The sequence below is a fragment of the Cryptomeria japonica genome, chromosome 3 (genome assembly GCF_030272615.1).
Source record: "Cryptomeria japonica chromosome 3, Sugi_1.0, whole genome shotgun sequence".
Lineage (NCBI taxonomy): Eukaryota > Viridiplantae > Streptophyta > Pinopsida > Cupressales > Cupressaceae > Cryptomeria > Cryptomeria japonica.
Window position 1 is genome coordinate 759,695,422 of NC_081407.1, and position 20,344 is coordinate 759,715,765.

Genomic DNA, 20,344 nt, shown 5'->3' on the forward strand with positions numbered 1-20,344 from the left:
GTATCACAAATCTAAATGTAGTTTTTAAATAAAAAGAAAAGTTTTTGCAGCCACACGAATTTGCATGGGGCCATTACATTATTTGTACGCTGGAAGGCTAGTACAACCTCGTTTCCAAAAGCAAATAAAATCTTGATGAAAGTATGCTTAGAAGAATTAAAGGAATAAAAATAATAGTCCAATGCACTCCGTGCGTGACGGTAATGTAGACCATGAAATCTCATGAGTAAATTCATGCACGTCCTCCAATCTGCGTATATTTATTAGTTGGGGATGGAAGGCAAGCATGCATAATGAAATAATCACGATGCTGAAGTAGTCAAATTTCGATTGCTGGTACTCACTTATTTGGTAAAAGTTCAAAATTAAGGACCTTTAGGAAGGCCATTCAAGTTAATATACCCCTCTTTTCCAAGCGACTTGCATAATTTAGCTGATTTTACCTTTGATATAGAACTATAAGGTTAGATCTTGTCCAATTCTAAGTGGCTGGTACAAGTCTAACACGAATATGATAGTAGAAACATACCACACACTAACAGTGATAACAAAAATACATGTAAAATTTAACTATTAAATAATTAGATATGAACAAAATATGGTTGAGACAATGGTTTTCTAGAATTCTCCCACTTATTTCAAATACCTTGCAAAAGCATAAAGGGAATATTAGCATCTAAGTATTAAGGAATATGAGGCCATTATATTTATTACACCATCTAATGTTATTTGTGCTTACATGCTTCATCAAATCATCTAAAACAATCACCAAAGAGTCATCATTTTCAATCATCATCCACTATCCTCCACCATGTGATGAGAAAAATGGTATTGTGCATCTATATGCTTCATTTATACACAAAAAATTGGGTTTTGGCCAAGCTAATGACACCTTGACTCTCACATTGAGTTTAAACTATTGCTTGAATAAGGCCAACAATTCAACAAAAACTCTAAAACCAACTCACCTCCTTACAGGCATTACTAATTGTCATGTACTATACCTCTACAATGGATAAATGACTACAACCCATCACTTGCTCATTCAAGTAATAGAAACACTAAATAGGCTAAAGAAATAGCCACTAGTAGATATTTTATGATCTACATCTCCTGTCAAATCTAAGTCAACAATCCCTTGTGAGTAATCACCATAGTAGAAGATATAATAATTTATAGTGTTCTGCATTCACCTTAAGTCTCTCTTAATTGTTGTTCAATGCTCTATGCCAATATTAGCCATATAATAATCCCAAGGCTCCCATTACATCACCAATGTCTAGCTTTATGTAAAATATAACATAAATTAGAATATGAAGTAGACTAGTGTAAGGAACATGCAATATATACTCTACATTTAACGGTGAAGACGTATATATTACTTAACTAATAACTTAGTACCCAAGAAAATAGAAACATTTACTAGCATATAATTCTGCATACTAAAATATTACAACACAAATTCAACATACTTAGTCTATCCCAATCAAACATTTCTTATTTCTCTCTCTTTTCAATGCCTAGGATGCATATAGGAACCCCTAATTGTTTATGTTGAAATGTATTGAAATTTTATATACCATATCTCTAATCATCCATTCATTGTTACCAAATATCAACAAATGATCTATGCATAAATTGATAAAAAGAGATTGATTACCATCATAAAGTTTAATTTTTAATAATTAAATAGTTGCTAAGGGGCCCAACGCCCAATACAGTAGAAAGTAAAGTCTATAAACAACATAACACAAAAAATAGGGGAAAAAAGAAACAATTATCGACACCCCGATGACTACCATCTAGTACATAAAACCAACCCCACCAAAACCAAAGTCCAATATCTGACCAACTATATAGGCAACCAACATAATTAGGAAATACACTAGATTATAATACATAGCATATGAATTAAACTTTTGAAACCATAATTTTGGAGATCATTGGACACCATATAAGTATTGCTTCAATTTATATGCTAATGAAACCTTGCCTTTTACCACATAGTAGTTGTTAGGCGTTATTCTTTTTCCTACAAATATTATTTAATCTTTCTTTGGTTTATTAGGAGTGGTTAATGTGAATAAACATGGAAAAATACATAATCTACATGTACCACTTTCTAACACATGAGTAATTGAGTCACACACTCCCTTTTGGCTTGTTGTGCCTCCTTCCATAACCACGAGTTTGTTCTTACCTTTAGTAGGTTATAGGGTAATTAATTTTCTCACCCTCTTTTGGCTTTTATGCCACTAATTATAACTTCTTTTCTATCTTCACTTAAGGAGGTTATGCTACATATTTTGACATTTATCAAGTAGGTAAAACTTCCCATATTTTATGGGTAGTAGGAGTTAATGCACCTATTGGTAGCTTGGTGAGCGTATGAAGAGTATTCTCAAGTTCTCTTGCATTGTCTATATTGTTCTTTCATTTCAGATTTTGGCTCTACTATTTGATATTCGATTATCTATTAACTGTAGTCGCACATGATCTAGGTCAGACACGAGATTCTAGCCCGATTGTCACTTCCCAAAGAATCTAACATGGTACTGGAACTTGTTGTCTAGTACAGTTAATTTTAATATCTGGCTTTTATAGATTTGAGACTAACTGATAGCTATAATATTAAAAAACCAAGTATTCTCTTCTCCTACATCCTTGCATAGCCCTAATAATAAGTACAACTTAACAAAAGAATAAGCATCCCTATAATCTACTTTGCATAGTTATATTCTTGGGAGGTTTGCGTGATTGTAGCATTTAGGTAATTTTGGTAGAATTTTCAACATTTCCAAAGCATCCAAAAGGTTGGATAAAGTCACAATTGACTTTTTTTTCAAAAACATCAAAGCTTGGAGGACAAAATTAGAAATCAAATGTTAAAATCTAAAAACTTTTACAGGAGCCATTTTAAATTTTGCATTAGAAACTCATTTTTCAGTCACTAGAAAGAAAAAATATTTTTGGCATGCAAAAACCATTTTTAATAAGTTTGGCACCTTCCCTAATTTCAATCTATGTTCTCCTACTCCTATTTCCATACATCAATATATATCCATCCTTATCTATATCCTACCTATATTTATATTCATGCATTCCCATTAGTTTTTGTCCTATATTTGCATACATTTACCCATGATCATTGTATTATATATCTTTTTACAACGGACCATTTTTGTAGCATTGAGGATTGATCTTGCTTGGCTTGAATTTTAAGGAAAAATAAATTTGTTTCAAATTTTAAAATTCTCCTCTTTCCTCGTAGTCATTGGGAGTTGAGTTTGTAAAACATGGAATTATCTAGCAGGGCTTCAAATTTAAAGACATTAATTGACCATTAAGCAATCATTGACTTATTCGTATATAGAATGAACTTATGAACATTTTCATTTGGAACTTTAAATAGAATAAAAATATTGTATCAAAATCAACATCTAAGTATCTTTATCACAATCAAAAAACTATTCTAATTAAGGGAGTAGGAGAACATGACCATTGATTATTTCACTATCTTTATGATGTAGTTATAAATATACCAAGTCCTTAATAATCAATGAGGAGTATAGAATCTAGCAAATCAAAGAGAAAAAGTATATATTGTGATAGATAAGGTCTAGAGTTACAAATTAGACATGTATAATATAAAATTAATCTACAATCACATAATTAACTTAAAAGGTTAATAATTCCCCATGCAAGTGAATATATTTAGTTGCGTCGTATACAATTACACCGGGTGTGTTCATAGTTTCAAGAAACATTTGCATAAATTAGTTTTTTGAATTACTGGTATGAACATAAATTCAACTATTTCCTATCTCTATGTTGCAGTTCTTGTGAGATTTACCTAAGAAATGTTTTTAAGTGACAATCGAGATAATATAAACAAACACTGGCTTGACGTTCTACCACTACACTTCAAATTTGAGAAAAATATTATTCGATATTTTCCATATATTCGTCTTTAGTGAAAGATGACAAGAGAGTCTCGGCAACCAAAACTAAAATAACTAAGAAGCCTCATTCCGTGTGCTCATGCTTGCAAAGTAACATAATTGAGGGATTCCTAAGAATTTGTCTATAATGCACGCATTTGGTCTAACAGCTGGAACCTTTTCTGCAGGTGAGAACACCCGAACTTGCAGTGATAGAGCCCACAATAGAGGAAGGTCTTGCCGCCATACTCGAAGCTTTGGCATAGCTTGAGGATTCTTTAGCCCCTGATGCTGTGAAGAATGCCCCATTTAACATAAGATCTCCCACTGATCTCCAGTTGCCTTCTGTTGAATCTTGGTGCTTTGTAACCTGCACATTACCCATACTATAACTATACTACAACCGTTGAATACCAAAGATATAAGAGACATGAGTTGTACAGGTCTTTTACCTCCTTGTGGAATCGATAATCAGGAGCAAGGAATCTGTTGCCTTGGCTGTTAATGGTGGGGTTTGCACTTCCCCCGATTGCATACATTTCCCAGTGGGTGTAATCATTGTTCACCACATGAAAGTATCCATGTCGACATCTGCATCATAACGTTAATATCTTAAAGACTTGAGCAAATAAACTTCAGCAAGCTTTATATTCGTGGTCTTTGTGCAAGGAATACAGTTTGTTACAAAATTCTATTCACACCTGGGCATACGTTGAACAAGCCCTTCTCCAAAGTGGTTGAAAGCAACTGTTACTTGCATTTTGACGTCCTCGGTGTAGGCGTCGCTGTGTCCTAGGAGCATCACCTGGAAAAAGCCAATAAATATTGGACTTGAGAAATAGCGTTCTATCGACAATTTAATAAATACTCACATTTTTTTCGTTCAAGTCAAGTAATAGGCTTTTAATACCCTACCCTAAAATCCTCGGATAAAAAATACAATTGTGAAACCTAATTTCAAAGAAAAGTATATTTATGGAAGACCAAAAAAGCAGTTTTGAGCACCTTGTCATGGTGAGTGAAAAAGCTGTTTGAAATGGTTATAGCAGTGGAACCCATGATGGCGTCGATCAATCCATCTGCGCAACTTGACAATGAACAGTGGTCAACCCAAATTGCGCTTGATCCAAAGATGGAAATCCCATCTCCATCACTCTTGGTTCTAAACCCATAATGTGTCGGGGAGCTCCTAACATTTGTGTTTCCCGCAGGTTTACAGTCGTGGATATGAACTCCATGAATGATAATATTGGTCACATACTGAATTGTAATGCAAGCTCCATTTGCTATATGAACATTGGCACCTCTACCATCAATAGTCTTATAACTGTTCATGATAAGCTCCTCCTTGAGCTGAATAACCATATCTTTTTGGAAAATAATCCAGAGAGGTTCGGTTTGAATAACAGCGTGCCGCAGAGTGCCAGGTCGAGGATTGACCGGGTCATCGTCATTTGGATCTGTAACTATATAAAATCTGCCATTCTTACCTCCAATGGCGTTTTTGCCAAATCCGATGGCACAATCAGCCAGTCTCTTTCGGTTGTTAACCCAGTTAGGATCACAACGCCAACAGTCATCGATGGGGTTCCCCGTTTCGCACGAGCTCAGCTTTCTTTTCGAATTATTTAAACTCCTGCACAATAGTTCTTGAAGTAAATAATCTCAACTGTCTGTAATATATGCTAGCTATAAAAAAATGCTAGGACTTCGAAATTCTCTTAATTGAACTGACTTAAATATCTTTTCTGTAGTGAATTTTCTTTCATTGAATCTGTCTCAACGACGACAATTGTTAATTATCCAATGGCATGATGATATGGGTGATAGAAATTTGTTCTATAACTGCTGCATACCAACTACAGTTACGAGAATAGTATTATAGAAATTACAGTGAAGAAAACGTCGAGGAACAGCATAAGAATAAATAGAACATTTATAATAAACCTTGTCATTTAAGATTTCATACTAATGTACTAAATTCAATAAGATATTGGATTTCATTTCTATACTACCATAAATAAATTCTCTAAAATTTCTAAATCATCTGAAAGGCGAAATGGTTACCTTTCTACCATTTGAACTACAAGCTCCGGCTTCTCAACATGATATTTATCACTATTCTCAGCCTTAGTCATATTGAAGGGGGTTCTTATTGATTCCACCATTACTAACTTGATGAAAAAGACAGCAAGAAGAAGAAACAATGGCTGTAAGGCTTGTCTGCTCGCCATTTTGGATAGGAGAAAACCTGCAATGGTTGTATTACATGCTATGGCTTTGGGCTATCTTATATACAAAATCATCATGTGCAAAATCTGTAGAGAAGGGGGAATCTTGACCCCGACGTTTGAAAAATTGTTGTGTGCACGTTATCTCAGTGCGATTATTACGGTGGTAATGCACATGACTATAGCGCTTGACTCATAAACAATAGTGAGTAATGATGTGATAGAGCATTCCTCCAACGTTTCTTAGAATGTTTACTCCGACGTTTTTCTGAATTGAGAGTTTTCTCCAAATCTATTTGAAAAACATAGATATAGAAACTTTCATGGATGTGGTGGACGCCGCATTTTATCCGTGTCTGCTTTCCATGGTGACTCCATTGAGTTATTCGGTAGTAACACTTCTTTGGGTTTCACATTAAAACATGAGAAACATTGGCAAAGGTGATATGGCCCACAAGTATGTTTGTCTTTGGTTATAAATGACTTTCCTCTTCCGTAATTTGCACGGGGATGGGCGACCAAGTTTGGTATAAAATTCTCGCATGTTGTTCCCGCGCTCACATGGTTCCCGCGCTCTTCATTTTTTTTATCGTGGAAAAAATTAGAATTCCAAAGAATCTAACATATCGAAACTTAATAGATTGTAAATGTATATTTGTAGGATAAACTTCTTTATGTTAACGCAATAAAACATAATGAATGGATGATTACGTTAGAGAAAGATAGGTCGAAGTGAAAATAATTGGAGTTTTATTTGCTATGTGTGACGTCACGAGGATACTTAGGTATAATAGACATATTTATATATTAATTTAAGGTTATAAGTTTATAAAGATTGATTATTTCTAATTCTACATCATATCAATTTAATAATATGAACTTTTAAATAATATGTTGAATCATTATATGTTTTTAGTTTGGATGGCTAGCTCAACCTGAAATATATATTTAATCAAACCAAATATTCAACTTTTAAAAATAATAAAGACATATGATACTATTGGAACATTTTTGTGCATTAATTCAGCTTTTAATTCTATTGAATTGTATGACACACACAGCTTAATAGTGAGAAGGCTTTTGTAAGAAGTATGAATGGTGAACTAATTGTTATTTATTTTGATCTAATAAGATCATTCATTTCTAGAACTTCTAATTGTGTAGATCTTACTTATAAAAAGGAGCTGTGAATAATAGAAGGCTTTTTAATACTTATAGTTTTTTACTATTAGATGGAGTAATTAATTATGTGAGATTTATTTTTTTATCAAATAAAAATCATTTAAATAGCATCAACAAAAGTCCAAATAGTTCTATGTGATTGGATTTGTAAACCATTTTTAGAAGTAGACATCTCACTTTCCATGCCACATAAAATAATATTAAAGTTGAACATGAGTCCTTATATCATAAATTCTATCGAAATTTTCTACCACCTCTTATTATTACAACATTTTTACACTAGATGACTTGTTATTAAATTATAAATACAAAAATAATAAATTATAAAAATGCCTCTTATATGTACTGACATGGAAAATATATTAAATATTTGGTAAATTTGTTTATCTTACATGAAGCAAACCCAAATACAAGTGAAATTGCTTTGAATATATCAATGTCCATTCACATGATTTAGTAATGTGTCAATTTTGATATTTTTTAATGTTTTGAGACAATAATAATTTCAAACTATAAGGACCTCCATATTATTAAAATAATGATATAGCATAAAATAAGCATTATTCTAAAACATTTAAAATAACACGTTCAAATATATTAGAATGGAAACATGATGTTTAAGTACAAAAGCCATTGACAAGCCCTATCATAAGGAAACAATTTCCTTTACATAGCTTCAAAAGGTCAATTACGAAGAGTACAAAAATTAAGGTAACCCTAACAGGAACTCACGAGACACTATCTCCAACAAGCACACATTGGGTGAGAGCATCATCGAAGAACATATCTACCCAACCACAAATCTTTACACTCCCCTGAAACTCTTCTTGGCATGAAGAATACCTGGCCCAACGCAAAGATGTCGAGAAATCTTAAACAAGTAGGAGTGATGGAATCTATGTAGCATGATATACTCTCTCTCTCTCTCTCTCTCTCTCTCTCTCTCTCTCTCTCTATGTTTGTGTGTGTGCGTGTGTGCGCGTGCACACACATGCTAATATAACAATATTATGATATGGCAAAGAGTATGAGTTTTAAATGATCAAAAGTAGTAGCATGGTATAATATTAAAATTTGATAAAACATCTTTTTCCCAATGCATCTTTTTAAGTCATTTGTTGATAGATATATAGAGGGTGATACTCAATCCTTATATGGTTCTCCATGTTTACCACCATCCATTTACACAAACAAGAATTGAATGCACAAGTATACAAAGTAGTCATAGGAAAATAGAAGCATCTAACAAGTATTATCTTCTTGATAATTAAATTTAGCATAAAAATTGATTTCAAACACATTAGTACATAAGAATACCAATAACAAGATTTGTCTAAACATGATCTTGAGAGTATAAAACTCATACAGACACATGTATAAGAGTACAAAAGAAAAGGTAACTATCAATCTATCTAATTAACCTGATATCATGAAAGACATATTAAATGCTAATTCATTATTAAATCTTCTAAATGATATACTTAAAAACTAATTCATGAGTTATTATATGATGCATAAATTCACTAACATTATATCATTAAAATGTTATAAATTGATAATAAATGATTATCATAAATAACTTAGTTTCATTCATTAAATCTAATTGGTTCAAATATTTTGACAATAGAATATATTTTCCATCTTAGAATAAACTTTCTACCTTAGATTTGATTATAATATTCAATATCATATTCATCTAATCACTCCTTTGATTAAAAAGTGTTATCATGATCAAACAATCAAAATATAAGATCAAATCCATTTAATATTTATATATATAGTCATAAACTTTAGAGATGGTTAACCATTTAATGATAAGGAACTATCATCTAGTCAAGAAACTATATGAACATGTCAACATGAGATTAATATGAAATTCCATCCTTATCCTTTACATTTAAAAAAACAAACTATGATATTATCATTAGAGTTTTCACTAAGTCAGAGTTCAATATTCAACAATCACAAAATAAAAAACAAAATTTATTATTTCTATATGGTAAGGGATAAGGGCTTACATCTTACCCTTGACCCAAGAGTCCATTTCTTTCATTACTATCCTTATTATCCTATTTTATATATTAGTCTTGTGATTTTAAAAAGTCTTTCTATTTTTAATCTAAACAAAGTATTGTAGAGGCATTCAAATAATAACTTATTCATCTTAAGATATACAGAAAGAATATATTCAAGTTTAATATTGTTGACTAATGAATTTATTTCTATACGTTTAAAGCTATAACTTAATAAATTTTAAGCTTTAATAACATCTCTACACCTCTTACTTAAATTCTCTTAATAACTACTTGCATTCTTATATTGATATATGCTACTCTATGCATTTATTAATATATAAATAAATATCTATTTTATTGATCTACTACTAATCTAATTATAAATAAATGGTAATAATCAATGGATGGATTTAGTCAAGCTAAGGATTACTGGCTATACTCTTGGGTTGACCTAAACAAATCCATGAGTAATAATATGCTAATGATTATAATTAAAGTGAGAGTTAATGTATTCAATTACAATTCATTAATAGCTAAATTTTATTACAAAAATATCATTCTAAATTACTTCAAAGAATTATTACAAAGGAAAAGTATTTATGAAATTCAAAACTTATAAATCCAAATTTTTAAACTATCCAAAATAACCAATAAACTTTTACATTGTTAGACAATATAGGATAACTTGTTACTGCTACACGGATTTGATTTTTGTCTTGAACAAAGATACATTATGAATAAAGGAAGATTGCACAAAGTGACATAAATAGAAGGTCATTTCCAAGGAAATCTAGATAGTTCTTTTCAATGAAAATAAAAGAAATAGTGGTTGTTGTTCTTAATAGAATGCATATATTATGTGCGTTAATCACACATAGACACTAAGAGAATGGTAATCAGTAGACACCAATTCCAAATTAATTACCCTTGATAACTTCTCCAAACATCATAGAAACTGATAAGATAAGATAAGAGGACATCAACACAAAATAATACTAGATTTATGTAGAAACTTAAGGGGAAAACCATGGTGAGAAAAGCTTCTTGGATCTAATATGCAAATCTAGCCTCATAAACTAAATAATAAACTTATAATATTTTGTATGCATCAACCCATAGGAGACACCAATGCTTGAGTCTAAGAAGTGAACACCAACTATAATCATGAGGCGCCAACCTTAAATACAATAATAGTACATCAAAGATATGATATGCAGATCTTCAAGGATGAAGCTTTAGGGTCACCTTGATCTAATCAACTTTTGACAACCCTCTCAAAGTGCATGAGACCTTCAATTGATTTTGCCCACTTAACCTAAAATTTAGTTGACAACTTACACAACTTTTGCGATGGTTATTAGTTCTACTAGCAAGAATTACTCTTTAAATGAATCCAATTACACTTATACATCCCTACATTATATATAATCACAACTCATCTTATAACTTATTTACAACATTCACACATTTGACACATGCATACTTTAGACCAAACATATAAAAGGCTTAAACCAAGATCCAACATGCTACTTCAAGAGTTGGATGATGCTATTCTTTATGAAGAATAATTAGTTGGTCCTAGTACACTTTCACATGCTTCCTATAGTTGGTTCATAGTGCAATAATTTGACCCATTCATAAAAAAATTCATAATATATTGTGAAGTGATCTCTATGAGCATAATGTTGACCCTAACTTTTCATGTTATTGAATTCCACCTTTGCAACTTGAATAGACTTGTCTTTGTGTGTAGCCATATTTATCTTCCAACATACAAGCCTCAAAATATAACTATGGTAGAATGTGGTATAAAATAATGTGCTAGTGGATATAGTTTTTGAGGAATGAACTTCATATACACATCACAAATACTTCCAAATCCTTCAACAATAAAAAATTGATTAAGATGATACTAGTGACATACTATATTGAATGATGTATTTAACATAACTTGACTCTATTTATCTAGATCAATAATTATTTGATATGACATAATATTAATTAAAATTATTGTAATTTTTGAAAACTGGATATTGAGGGTAACATAATGATAATTTATACAAAAACCTTAACTACCTCCTTTGAATTTAATGAAAATATAAATTTCAACAATCTCCTCCTTTGTCATTGGTTCCAAACATGAAAAATGCTACTAATAAAATACTCCTTGTAATGGAAATTAGGGGCTCCCCTTGTGTAGAAAATTTGCTTCCATTGTAATTGGACTTTCATTCTTCTCAAGTTTGGCTTTGTGCTCTTGTAATTGGACTTTCATTCTCTCTCTCTCTCTCTCTCTCTCTCTCTCTCTCTCTCTCTCTCTCTCTCAATCCTTTCTTCCCCAAATGGTGTAGAATTTTGGCTTCCTTTCTCCCACTTTGACATCAATGACAAATATCCACTTTGATTCTTGGTCTTCAAGGAAAAATTAATCTACTAATACCTTTTGTAATTTTTTTCACAATACCACCAAGACTACTTGCAGTGAGGAGTCAACACTCCTCCTCAACATATACTAACTTCGTCTTCATTTAAGAGGGGGGCGATACCACTACCAAATTCTACCCAAGATATTAAATTGTCTCCTTTCGAAAAGGTTTTGTAATGATCTCTCCTTTGTTTCAACATATTCTATCTTCACTTGTTTCCTTGCAACCTTCTCTCTTAGATAGTGATACTTAATTGAGATATGGGTTTTTCCGTGAATGTGTTACCCAATCATTTGAAATGTTTATAGTACTTGTATTGTAACAAAGGATTGGCATGGGTTCTTCAAATTCAATCTCCATCTGCTACAATGTCTTTTTTTATCTATAAAACCTAAATGCAACAAGAAACTATTGCAATATATTTTGCTTCTACCATAGACTAAGATACAAAATCCTTATTTTAGCTCAACCATGATATAAGGCTATCACCAATAAAGAAAGCTATGCCACTTGTACTATTCTTTCTATGAAAGACCATTTGGGAGAAGAGAAGACATTACCTCATCAAGCACAAAATTTAAAGTAGTGCTTCAAATGTTCATCAATAGATTGCTCCATATGTGTAGAAAAGAATGTCATAAGACCATTCCTATAACTTCTTCCTCCATCTTTTGTTTACAATAGTGTTAAATGAATTAAAGTGCTCAACAACTTAATCCATATCAACAACCCTCAAATAATACTACTTACATAGAAGATGCTTGTTCACCAACGATATGGTGTGGTACAAATTTCCTAACTTTATAAAAAGGGGTTGTAGAGGATTCATGTACAACATTGAGGAGCAATAAATTTCCCAGACATAGCCAAATAAGATTACTATATTAACTATCTAAGACAACCCAGTTTTCATCCTTCATGCCTGTTGTTTTACTTCTAATGAAATCTTTACATAGATCTCAAACCGACTGACCCTGATAGCACAGAGGTTCCATTCCCGTACCCAGTCCATAAATAACTGAATAGCCTGTTACATTTTGAAGGCCAATTCAACAAGAACCTGTTGCCACGTCCAGATCTCTAAGGCAGCCCAAGAACTACAAGGATATCATGCGTCTCACATAGAAAAAGAAGTCCCATTACTACCACTGGCCTGATATTCTACCAAGCATCACCAGCTCCTCTGCAACCTCCATAAAATATAACGCGCCAACTATACTAAATCCAACTCTAGTTTATATTCTTTAAATTTGGTAAATACAAAGAAGCTTAATACCGACCTCACAACATGCTTTGCAACAATTCAACTGGTCATAGTCAAGATGGGTATGAGACATTGACCATCTACGTCAAACTTTAATTAAGGCCGACTCTCGATGTTATGTGTGCGCACTTGAAGAGTATCTCCATGCTTTTTCACAAATAACAAATTTCTTGTGTGTTGAAAAAAAGGCACATGGATTTTACAACAATCTGTTCTGCATGGTTGTTTTTGCTATGTTGTTCGATGATAAAAGATTAGAATGAACTCCATATAGCACATGTAGCTTTTGACTTCATCGTGGGACATGGGATCCACATTTCCTTATAGTTGGTGGTCTCCTCCATCCCTCATCAACTAAAATTATTTTCGTATCACAAATCTAAATGTAGTTTTGAAATAAAAAGAAAAGTTTTTGCAGCCACACGAATTTGCATGGGGCCATTACATTATTTGTACGCTGGAAGGCTAGTACAACCTCGTTTCCAAAAGCAAATAAAATCTTGATGAAAGTATGCTTAGAAGAATTAAAGGAATAAAAATAATAGTCCAATGCACTCCGTGCGTGACGGTAATGTAGACCATGAAATCTCATGAGTAAATTCATGCACGTCCTCCAATCTGCGTATATTTATTAGTTGGGGATGGAAGGCAAGCATGCATAATGAAATAATCACGATGCTGAAGTAGTCAAATTTCGATTGCTGGTACTCACTTATTTGGTAAAAGTTCAAAATTAAGGACCTTTAGGAAGGCCATTCAAGTTAATATACCCCTCTTTTCCAAGCGACTTGCATAATTTAGCTGATTTTACCTTTGATATAGAACTATAAGGTTAGATCTTGTCCAATTCTAAGTGGCTGGTACAAGTCTAACACGAATATGATAGTAGAAACATACCACACACTAACAGTGATAACAAAAATACATGTAAAATTTAACTATTAAATAATTAGATATGAACAAAATATGGTTGAGACAATGGTTTTCTAGAATTCTCCCACTTATTTCAAATACCTTGCAAAAGCATAAAGGGAATATTAGCATCTAAGTATTAAGGACTATGAGGCCATTATATTTATTACACCATCTAATGTTATTTGTGCTTACATGCTTCATCAAATCATCTAAAACAATCACCAAAGAGTCATCATTTTCAATCATCATCCACTATCCTCCACCATGTGATGAGAAAAATGGTATTGTGCATCTATATGCTTCATTTATACACAAAAAATTGGGTTTTGGCCAAGCTAATGACACCTTGACTCTCACATTGAGTTTAAACTATTGCTTGAATAAGGCCAACAATTCAACAAAAACTCTAAAACCAACTCACCTCCTTACAGGCATTACTAATTGTCATGTACTATACCTCTACAATGGATAAATGACTACAACCCATCACTTGCTCATTCAAGTAATAGAAACACTAAATAGGCTAAAGAAATAGCCACTAGTAGATATTTTATGATCTACATCTCCTGTCAAATCTAAGTCAACAATCCCTTGTGAGTAATCACCATAGTAGAAGATATAATAATTTATAGTGTTCTGCATTCACCTTAAGTCTCTCTTAATTGTTGTTCAATGCTCTATGCCAATATTAGCCATATAATAATCCCAAGGCTCCCATTACATCACCAATGTCTAGCTTTATGTAAAATATAACATAAATTAGAATATGAAGTAGACTAGTGTAAGGAACATGCAATATATACTCTACATTTAACGGTGAAGACGTATATATTACTTAACTAATAACTTAGTACCCAAGAAAATAGAAACATTTACTAGCATATAATTCTGCATACTAAAATATTACAACACAAATTCAACATACTTAGTCTATCCCAATCAAACATTTCTTATTTCTCTCTCTTTTCAATGCCTAGGATGCATATAGGAACCCCTAATTGTTTATGTTGAAATGTATTGAAATTTTATATACCATATCTCTAATCATCCATTCATTGTTACCAAATATCAACAAATGATCTATGCATAAATTGATAAAAAGAGATTGATTACCATCATAAAGTTTAATTTTTAATAATTAAATAGTTGCTAAGGGGCCCAACGCCCAATACAGTAGAAAGTAAAGTCTATAAACAACATAACACAAAAAATAGGGGAAAAAAGAAACAATTATCGGCACCCCGATGACTACCATCTAGTACATAAAACCAACCCCACCAAAACCAAAGTCCAATATCTGACCAACTATATAGGCAACCAACATAATTAGGAAATACACTAGATTATAATACATAGCATATGAATTAAACTTTTGAAACCATAATTTTGGAGATCATTGGACACCATATAAGTATTGCTTCAATTTATATGCTAATGAAACCTTGCCTTTTACCACATAGTAGTTGTTAGGCGTTATTCTTTTTCCTACAAATATTATTTAATCTTTCTTTGGTTTATTAGGAGTGGTTAATGTGAATAAACATGGAAAAATACATAATCTACATGTACCACTTTCTAACACATGAGTAATTGAGTCACACACTCCCTTTTGGCTTGTTGTGCCTCCTTCCATAACCACGAGTTTGTTCTTACCTTTAGTAGGTTATAGGGTAATTAATTTTCTCACCCTCTTTTGGCTTTTATGCCACTAATTATAACTTCTTTTCTATCTTCACTTAAGGAGGTTATGCTACATATTTTGACATTTATCAAGTAGGTAAAACTTCCCATATTTTATGGGTAGTAGGAGTTAATGCACCTATTGGTAGCTTGGTGAGCGTATGAAGAGTATTCTCAAGTTCTCTTGCATTGTCTATATTGTTCTTTCATTTCAGATTTTGGCTCTACTATTTGATATTCGATTATCTATTAACTGTAGTCGCACATGATCTAGGTCAGACACGAGATTCTAGCCCGATTGTCACTTCCCAAAGAATCTAACATGGTACTGGAACTTGTTGTCTAGTACAGTTAATTTTAATATCTGGCTTTTATAGATTTGAGACTAACTGATAGCTATAATATTAAAAAACCAAGTATTCTCTTCTCCTACATCCTTGCATAGCCCTAATAATAAGTACAACTTAACAAAAGAATAAGCATCCCTATAATCTACTTTGCATAGTTATATTCTTGGGAGGTTTGCGTGATTGTAGCATTTAGGTAATTTTGGCAGAATTTTCAACATTTCCAAAGCATCCAAAAGGTTGGATAAAGTCACAATTGACTTTTTTTTCAAAAACATCAAAGCTTGGAGGACAAAATTAGAAATCAAATGTTAAAATCTAAAAACTTTTACAGGAGCCATTTTAAATTTTGCATTAGAAACTCATTTTTCAGTCACTAGAAAGAAAAAATATTTTTGGCATGCAAAAACCATTTTTAATAAGTTTGGCACCTTCCCTAATTTCAATCTATGTTCTCCTACTCCTATTTCCATACATCAATATATATCCATCCTTATCTATATCCTACCTATATTTATATTCATGCATTCCCATTAGTTTTTGTCCTATATTTGCATACATTTACCCATGATCATTGTATTATATATCTTTTTACAACGGACCATTTTTGTAGCATTGAGGATTGATCTTGCTTGGCTTGAATTTTAAGGAAAAATAAATTTGTTTCAAATTTTAAAATTCTCCTCTTTCCTCGTAGTCATTGGGAGTTGAGTTTGTAAAACATGGAATTATCTAGCAGGGCTTCAAATTTAAAGACATTAATTGACCATTAAGCAATCATTGACTTATTCGTATATAGAATGAACTTATGAACATTTTCATTTGGAACTTTAAATAGAATAAAAATATTGTATCAAAATCAACATCTAAGTATCTTTATCACAATCAAAAAACTATTCTAATTAAGGGAGTAGGAGAACATGACCATTGATTATTTCACTATCTTTATGATGTAGTTATAAATATACCAAGTCCTTAATAATCAATGAGGAGTATAGAATCTAGCAAATCAAAGAGAAAAAGTATATATTGTGATAGATAAGGTCTAGAGTTACAAATTAGACATGTATAATATAAAATTAATCTACAATCACATAATTAACTTAAAAGGTTAATAATTCCCCATGCAAGTGAATATATTTAGTTGCGTCGTATACAATTACACCGGGTGTGTTCATAGTTTCAAGAAACATTTGCATAAATTAGTTTTTTGAATTACTGGTATGAACATAAATTCAACTATTTCCTATCTCTATGTTGCAGTTCTTGTGAGATTTACCTAAGAAATGTTTTTAAGTGACAATCGAGATAATATAAACAAACACTGGCTTGACGTTCTACCACTACACTTCAAATTTGAGAAAAATATTATTCGATATTTTCCATATATTCGTCTTTAGTGAAAGATGACAAGAGAGTCTCGGCAACCAAAACTAAAATAACTAAGAAGCCTCATTCCGTGTGCTCATGCTTGCAAAGTAACAGAATTGAGGGATTCCTAAGAATTTGTCTATAATGCACGCATTTGGTCTAACAGCTGGAACCTTTTCTGCAGGTGAGAACACCCGAACTTGCAGTGATAGAGCCCACAATAGAGGAAGGTCTTGCCGCCATACTCGAAGCTTTGGCATAGCTTGAGGATTCTTTAGCCCCTGATGCTGTGAAGAATGCCCCATTTAACATAAGATCTCCCACTGATCTCCAGTTGCCTTCTGTTGAATCTTGGTGCTTTGTAACCTGCACATTACCCATACTATAACTATACTACAACCGTTGAATACCAAAGATATAAGAGACATGAGTTGTACAGGTCTTTTACCTCCTTGTGGAATCGATAATCAGGAGCAAGGAATCTGTTGCCTTGGCTGTTAATGGTGGGGTTTGCACTTCCCCCGATTGCATACATTTCCCAGTGGGTGTAATCATTGTTCACCACATGAAAGTATCCATGTCGACATCTGCATCATAACGTTAATATCTTAAAGACTTGAGCAAATAAACTTCAGCAAGCTGTATATTCGTGGTCTTTGTGCAAGGAATACAGTTTGTTACAAAATTCTATTCACACCTGGGCATACGTTGAACAAGCCCTTCTCCAAAGTGGTTGAAAGCAACTGTTACTTGCATTTTGACGTCCTCGTTGTAGGCGTCGCTGTGTCCTAGGAGCATCACCTGGAAAAAGCCAATAAATATTGGACTTGAGAAATAGCGTTCTATCGACAATTTAATAAATACTCACATTTTTTTCGTTCAAGTCAAGTAATAGGCTTTTAATACCCTACCCTAAAATCCTCGGATAAAAAATACAATTGTGAAACCTAATTTCAAAGAAAAGTATATTTATGGAAGACCAAAAAAGCAGTTTTGAGCACCTTGTCATGGTGAGTGAAAAAGCTGTTTGAAATGGTTATAGCAGTGGAACCCATGATGGCGTCGATCAATCCATCTGCGCAACTTGACAATGAACAGTGGTCAACCCAAATTGCGCTTGATCCAAAGATGGAAATCCCATCTCCATCACTCTTGGTTCTAAACCCATAATGTGTCGGGGAGCTCCTAACATTTGTGTTTCCCGCAGGTTTACAGTCGTGGATATGAACTCCATGAATGATAATATTGGTCACATACTGAATTGTAATGCAAGCTCCATTTGCTATATGAACATTGGCACCTCTACCATCAATAGTCTTATAACTGTTCATGATAAGCTCCTCCTTGAGCTGAATAACCATATCTTTTTGGAAAATAATCCAGAGAGGTTCGGTTTGAATAACAGCGTGCCGCAGAGTGCCAGGTCGAGGATTGACCGGGTCATCGTCATTTGGATCTGTAACTATATAAAATCTGCCATTCTTACCTCCAATGGCGTTTTTGCCAAATCCGATGGCACAATCAGCCAGTCTCTTTCGGTTGTTAACCCAGTTAGGATCACAACGCCAACAGTCATCGATGGGGTTCCCCGTTTCGCACGAGCTCAGCTTTCTTTTCGAATTATTTAAACTCCTGCACAATAGTTCTTGAAGTAAATAATCTCAACTGTCTGTAATATATGCTAGCTATAAAAAAATGCTAGGACTTCGAAATTCTCTTAATTGAACTGACTTAAATATCTTTTCTGTAGTGAATTTTCTTTCATTGAATCTGTCTCAACGACGACAATTGTTAATTATCCAATGGCATGATGATATGGGTGATAGAAATTTGTTCTATAACTGCTGCATACCAACTACAGTTACGAGAATAGTATTATAGAAATTACAGTGAAGAAAACGTCGAGGAACAGCATAAGAATAAATAGAACATTTATAATAAACCTTGTCATTTAAGATTTCATACTAATGTACTAAATTCAATAAGATATTGGATTTCATTTCTATACTACCATAAATAAATTCTCTAAAATTTCTAAATCATCTGAAAGGCGAAATGGTTACCTTTCTACCATTTGAACTACAAGCTCCGGCTTCTCAACATGATATTTATCACTATTCTCAGCCTTAGTCATATTGAAGGGGGTTCTTATTGATTCCACCATTACTAACTTGATGAAAAAGACAGCAAGAAGAAGAAACAATGGCTGTAAGGCTTGTCTGCTCGCCATTTTGGATAGGAGAAAACCTGCAATGGTTGTATTACATGCTATGGCTTTGGGCTATCTTATATACAAAATCATCATGTGCAAAATCTGTAGAGAAGGGGGAATCTTGACCCCGACGTTTGAAAAATTGTTGTGTGCACGTTATCTCAGTGCGATTATTACGGTGGTAATGCACATGACTATAGCGCTTGACTCATAAACAATAGTGAGTAATGATGTGATAGAGCATTCCTCCAACGTTTCTTAGAATGTTTACTCCGACGTTTTTCTGAATTGAGAGTTTTCTCCAAATCTATTTGAAAAACATAGATATAGAAACTTTCATGGATGTGGTGGACGCCGCATTTTATCCGTGTCTGCTTTCCATGGTGACTCCATTGAGTTATTCGGTAGTAACACTTCTTTGGGTTTCACATTAAAACATGAGAAACATTGGCAAAGGTGATATGGCCCACAAGTATGTTTGTCTTTGGTTATAAATGACTTTCCTCTTCCGTAATTTGCACGGGGATGGGCGACCAAGTTTGGTATAAAATTCTCGCATGTTGTTCCCGCGCTCACATGGTTCCCGCGCTCTTCATTTTTTTTATCGTGGAAAAAATTAGAATTCCAAAGAATCTAACATATCGAAACTTAATAGATTGTAAATGTATATTTGTAGGATAAACTTCTTTATGTTAACGCAATAAAACATAATGAATGGATGATTACGTTAGAGAAAGATAGGTCGAAGTGAAAATAATTG

At 32.9% G+C, this 20,344-nt stretch overlaps 2 protein-coding genes across 2 annotated transcripts; both read right to left on the reverse strand.

Moving 5' to 3' along the window:
• Nucleotides 1–4,104: 4,104 nt before the first annotated feature.
• On the reverse strand, nucleotides 4,105–6,175 carry LOC131874361 (probable pectate lyase 18). The gene is made up of 5 exons (XM_059217698.1): nucleotides 6,009–6,175; nucleotides 4,947–5,577; nucleotides 4,643–4,746; nucleotides 4,394–4,532; nucleotides 4,105–4,311 (listed from the first exon to the last, which is right to left on the reverse strand). Exons 1-5 carry the CDS (start codon nucleotides 6,173–6,175, stop codon nucleotides 4,105–4,107), a joined length of 1,248 nt encoding a protein of 415 aa, XP_059073681.1.
• An 11,356-nt stretch (nucleotides 6,176–17,531) lies between these two features.
• On the reverse strand, nucleotides 17,532–19,602 carry LOC131874362 (probable pectate lyase 18). Its single transcript, XM_059217699.1, has 5 exons — nucleotides 19,436–19,602; nucleotides 18,374–19,004; nucleotides 18,070–18,173; nucleotides 17,821–17,959; nucleotides 17,532–17,738 (listed from the first exon to the last, which is right to left on the reverse strand). The coding sequence occupies exons 1-5, from the start codon at nucleotides 19,600–19,602 to the stop codon at nucleotides 17,532–17,534; spliced, it is 1,248 nt and encodes a 415-aa protein (XP_059073682.1).
• Nucleotides 19,603–20,344: the final 742 nt, after the last annotated feature.

Bases quoted from the DNA above. Each gene is read 5' to 3' on its own strand.
- LOC131874362 (XM_059217699.1), bottom strand. From the start codon at position 19,602: ATGGCGAGCAGACAAGCCTTACAGCCATTGTTTCTTCTTCTTGCTGTC. The intron at 19,005-19,435 runs GTAACCATTTCG...ACTATTGTGCAG, and splicing joins GTAGTTCAAATGGTAGAAAG to GAGTTTAAATAATTCGAAAA. The intron at 17,960-18,069 runs GTGTGAATAGAA...GTTATGATGCAG, and splicing joins CTTGTTCAACGTATGCCCAG to ATGTCGACATGGATACTTTC.
- LOC131874361 (XM_059217698.1), bottom strand. From the start codon at position 6,175: ATGGCGAGCAGACAAGCCTTACAGCCATTGTTTCTTCTTCTTGCTGTC. The intron at 5,578-6,008 runs GTAACCATTTCG...ACTATTGTGCAG, and splicing joins GTAGTTCAAATGGTAGAAAG to GAGTTTAAATAATTCGAAAA. The intron at 4,747-4,946 runs GTGCTCAAAACT...GGCTTTTTCCAG, and splicing joins TTTTCACTCACCATGACAAG to GTGATGCTCCTAGGACACAG.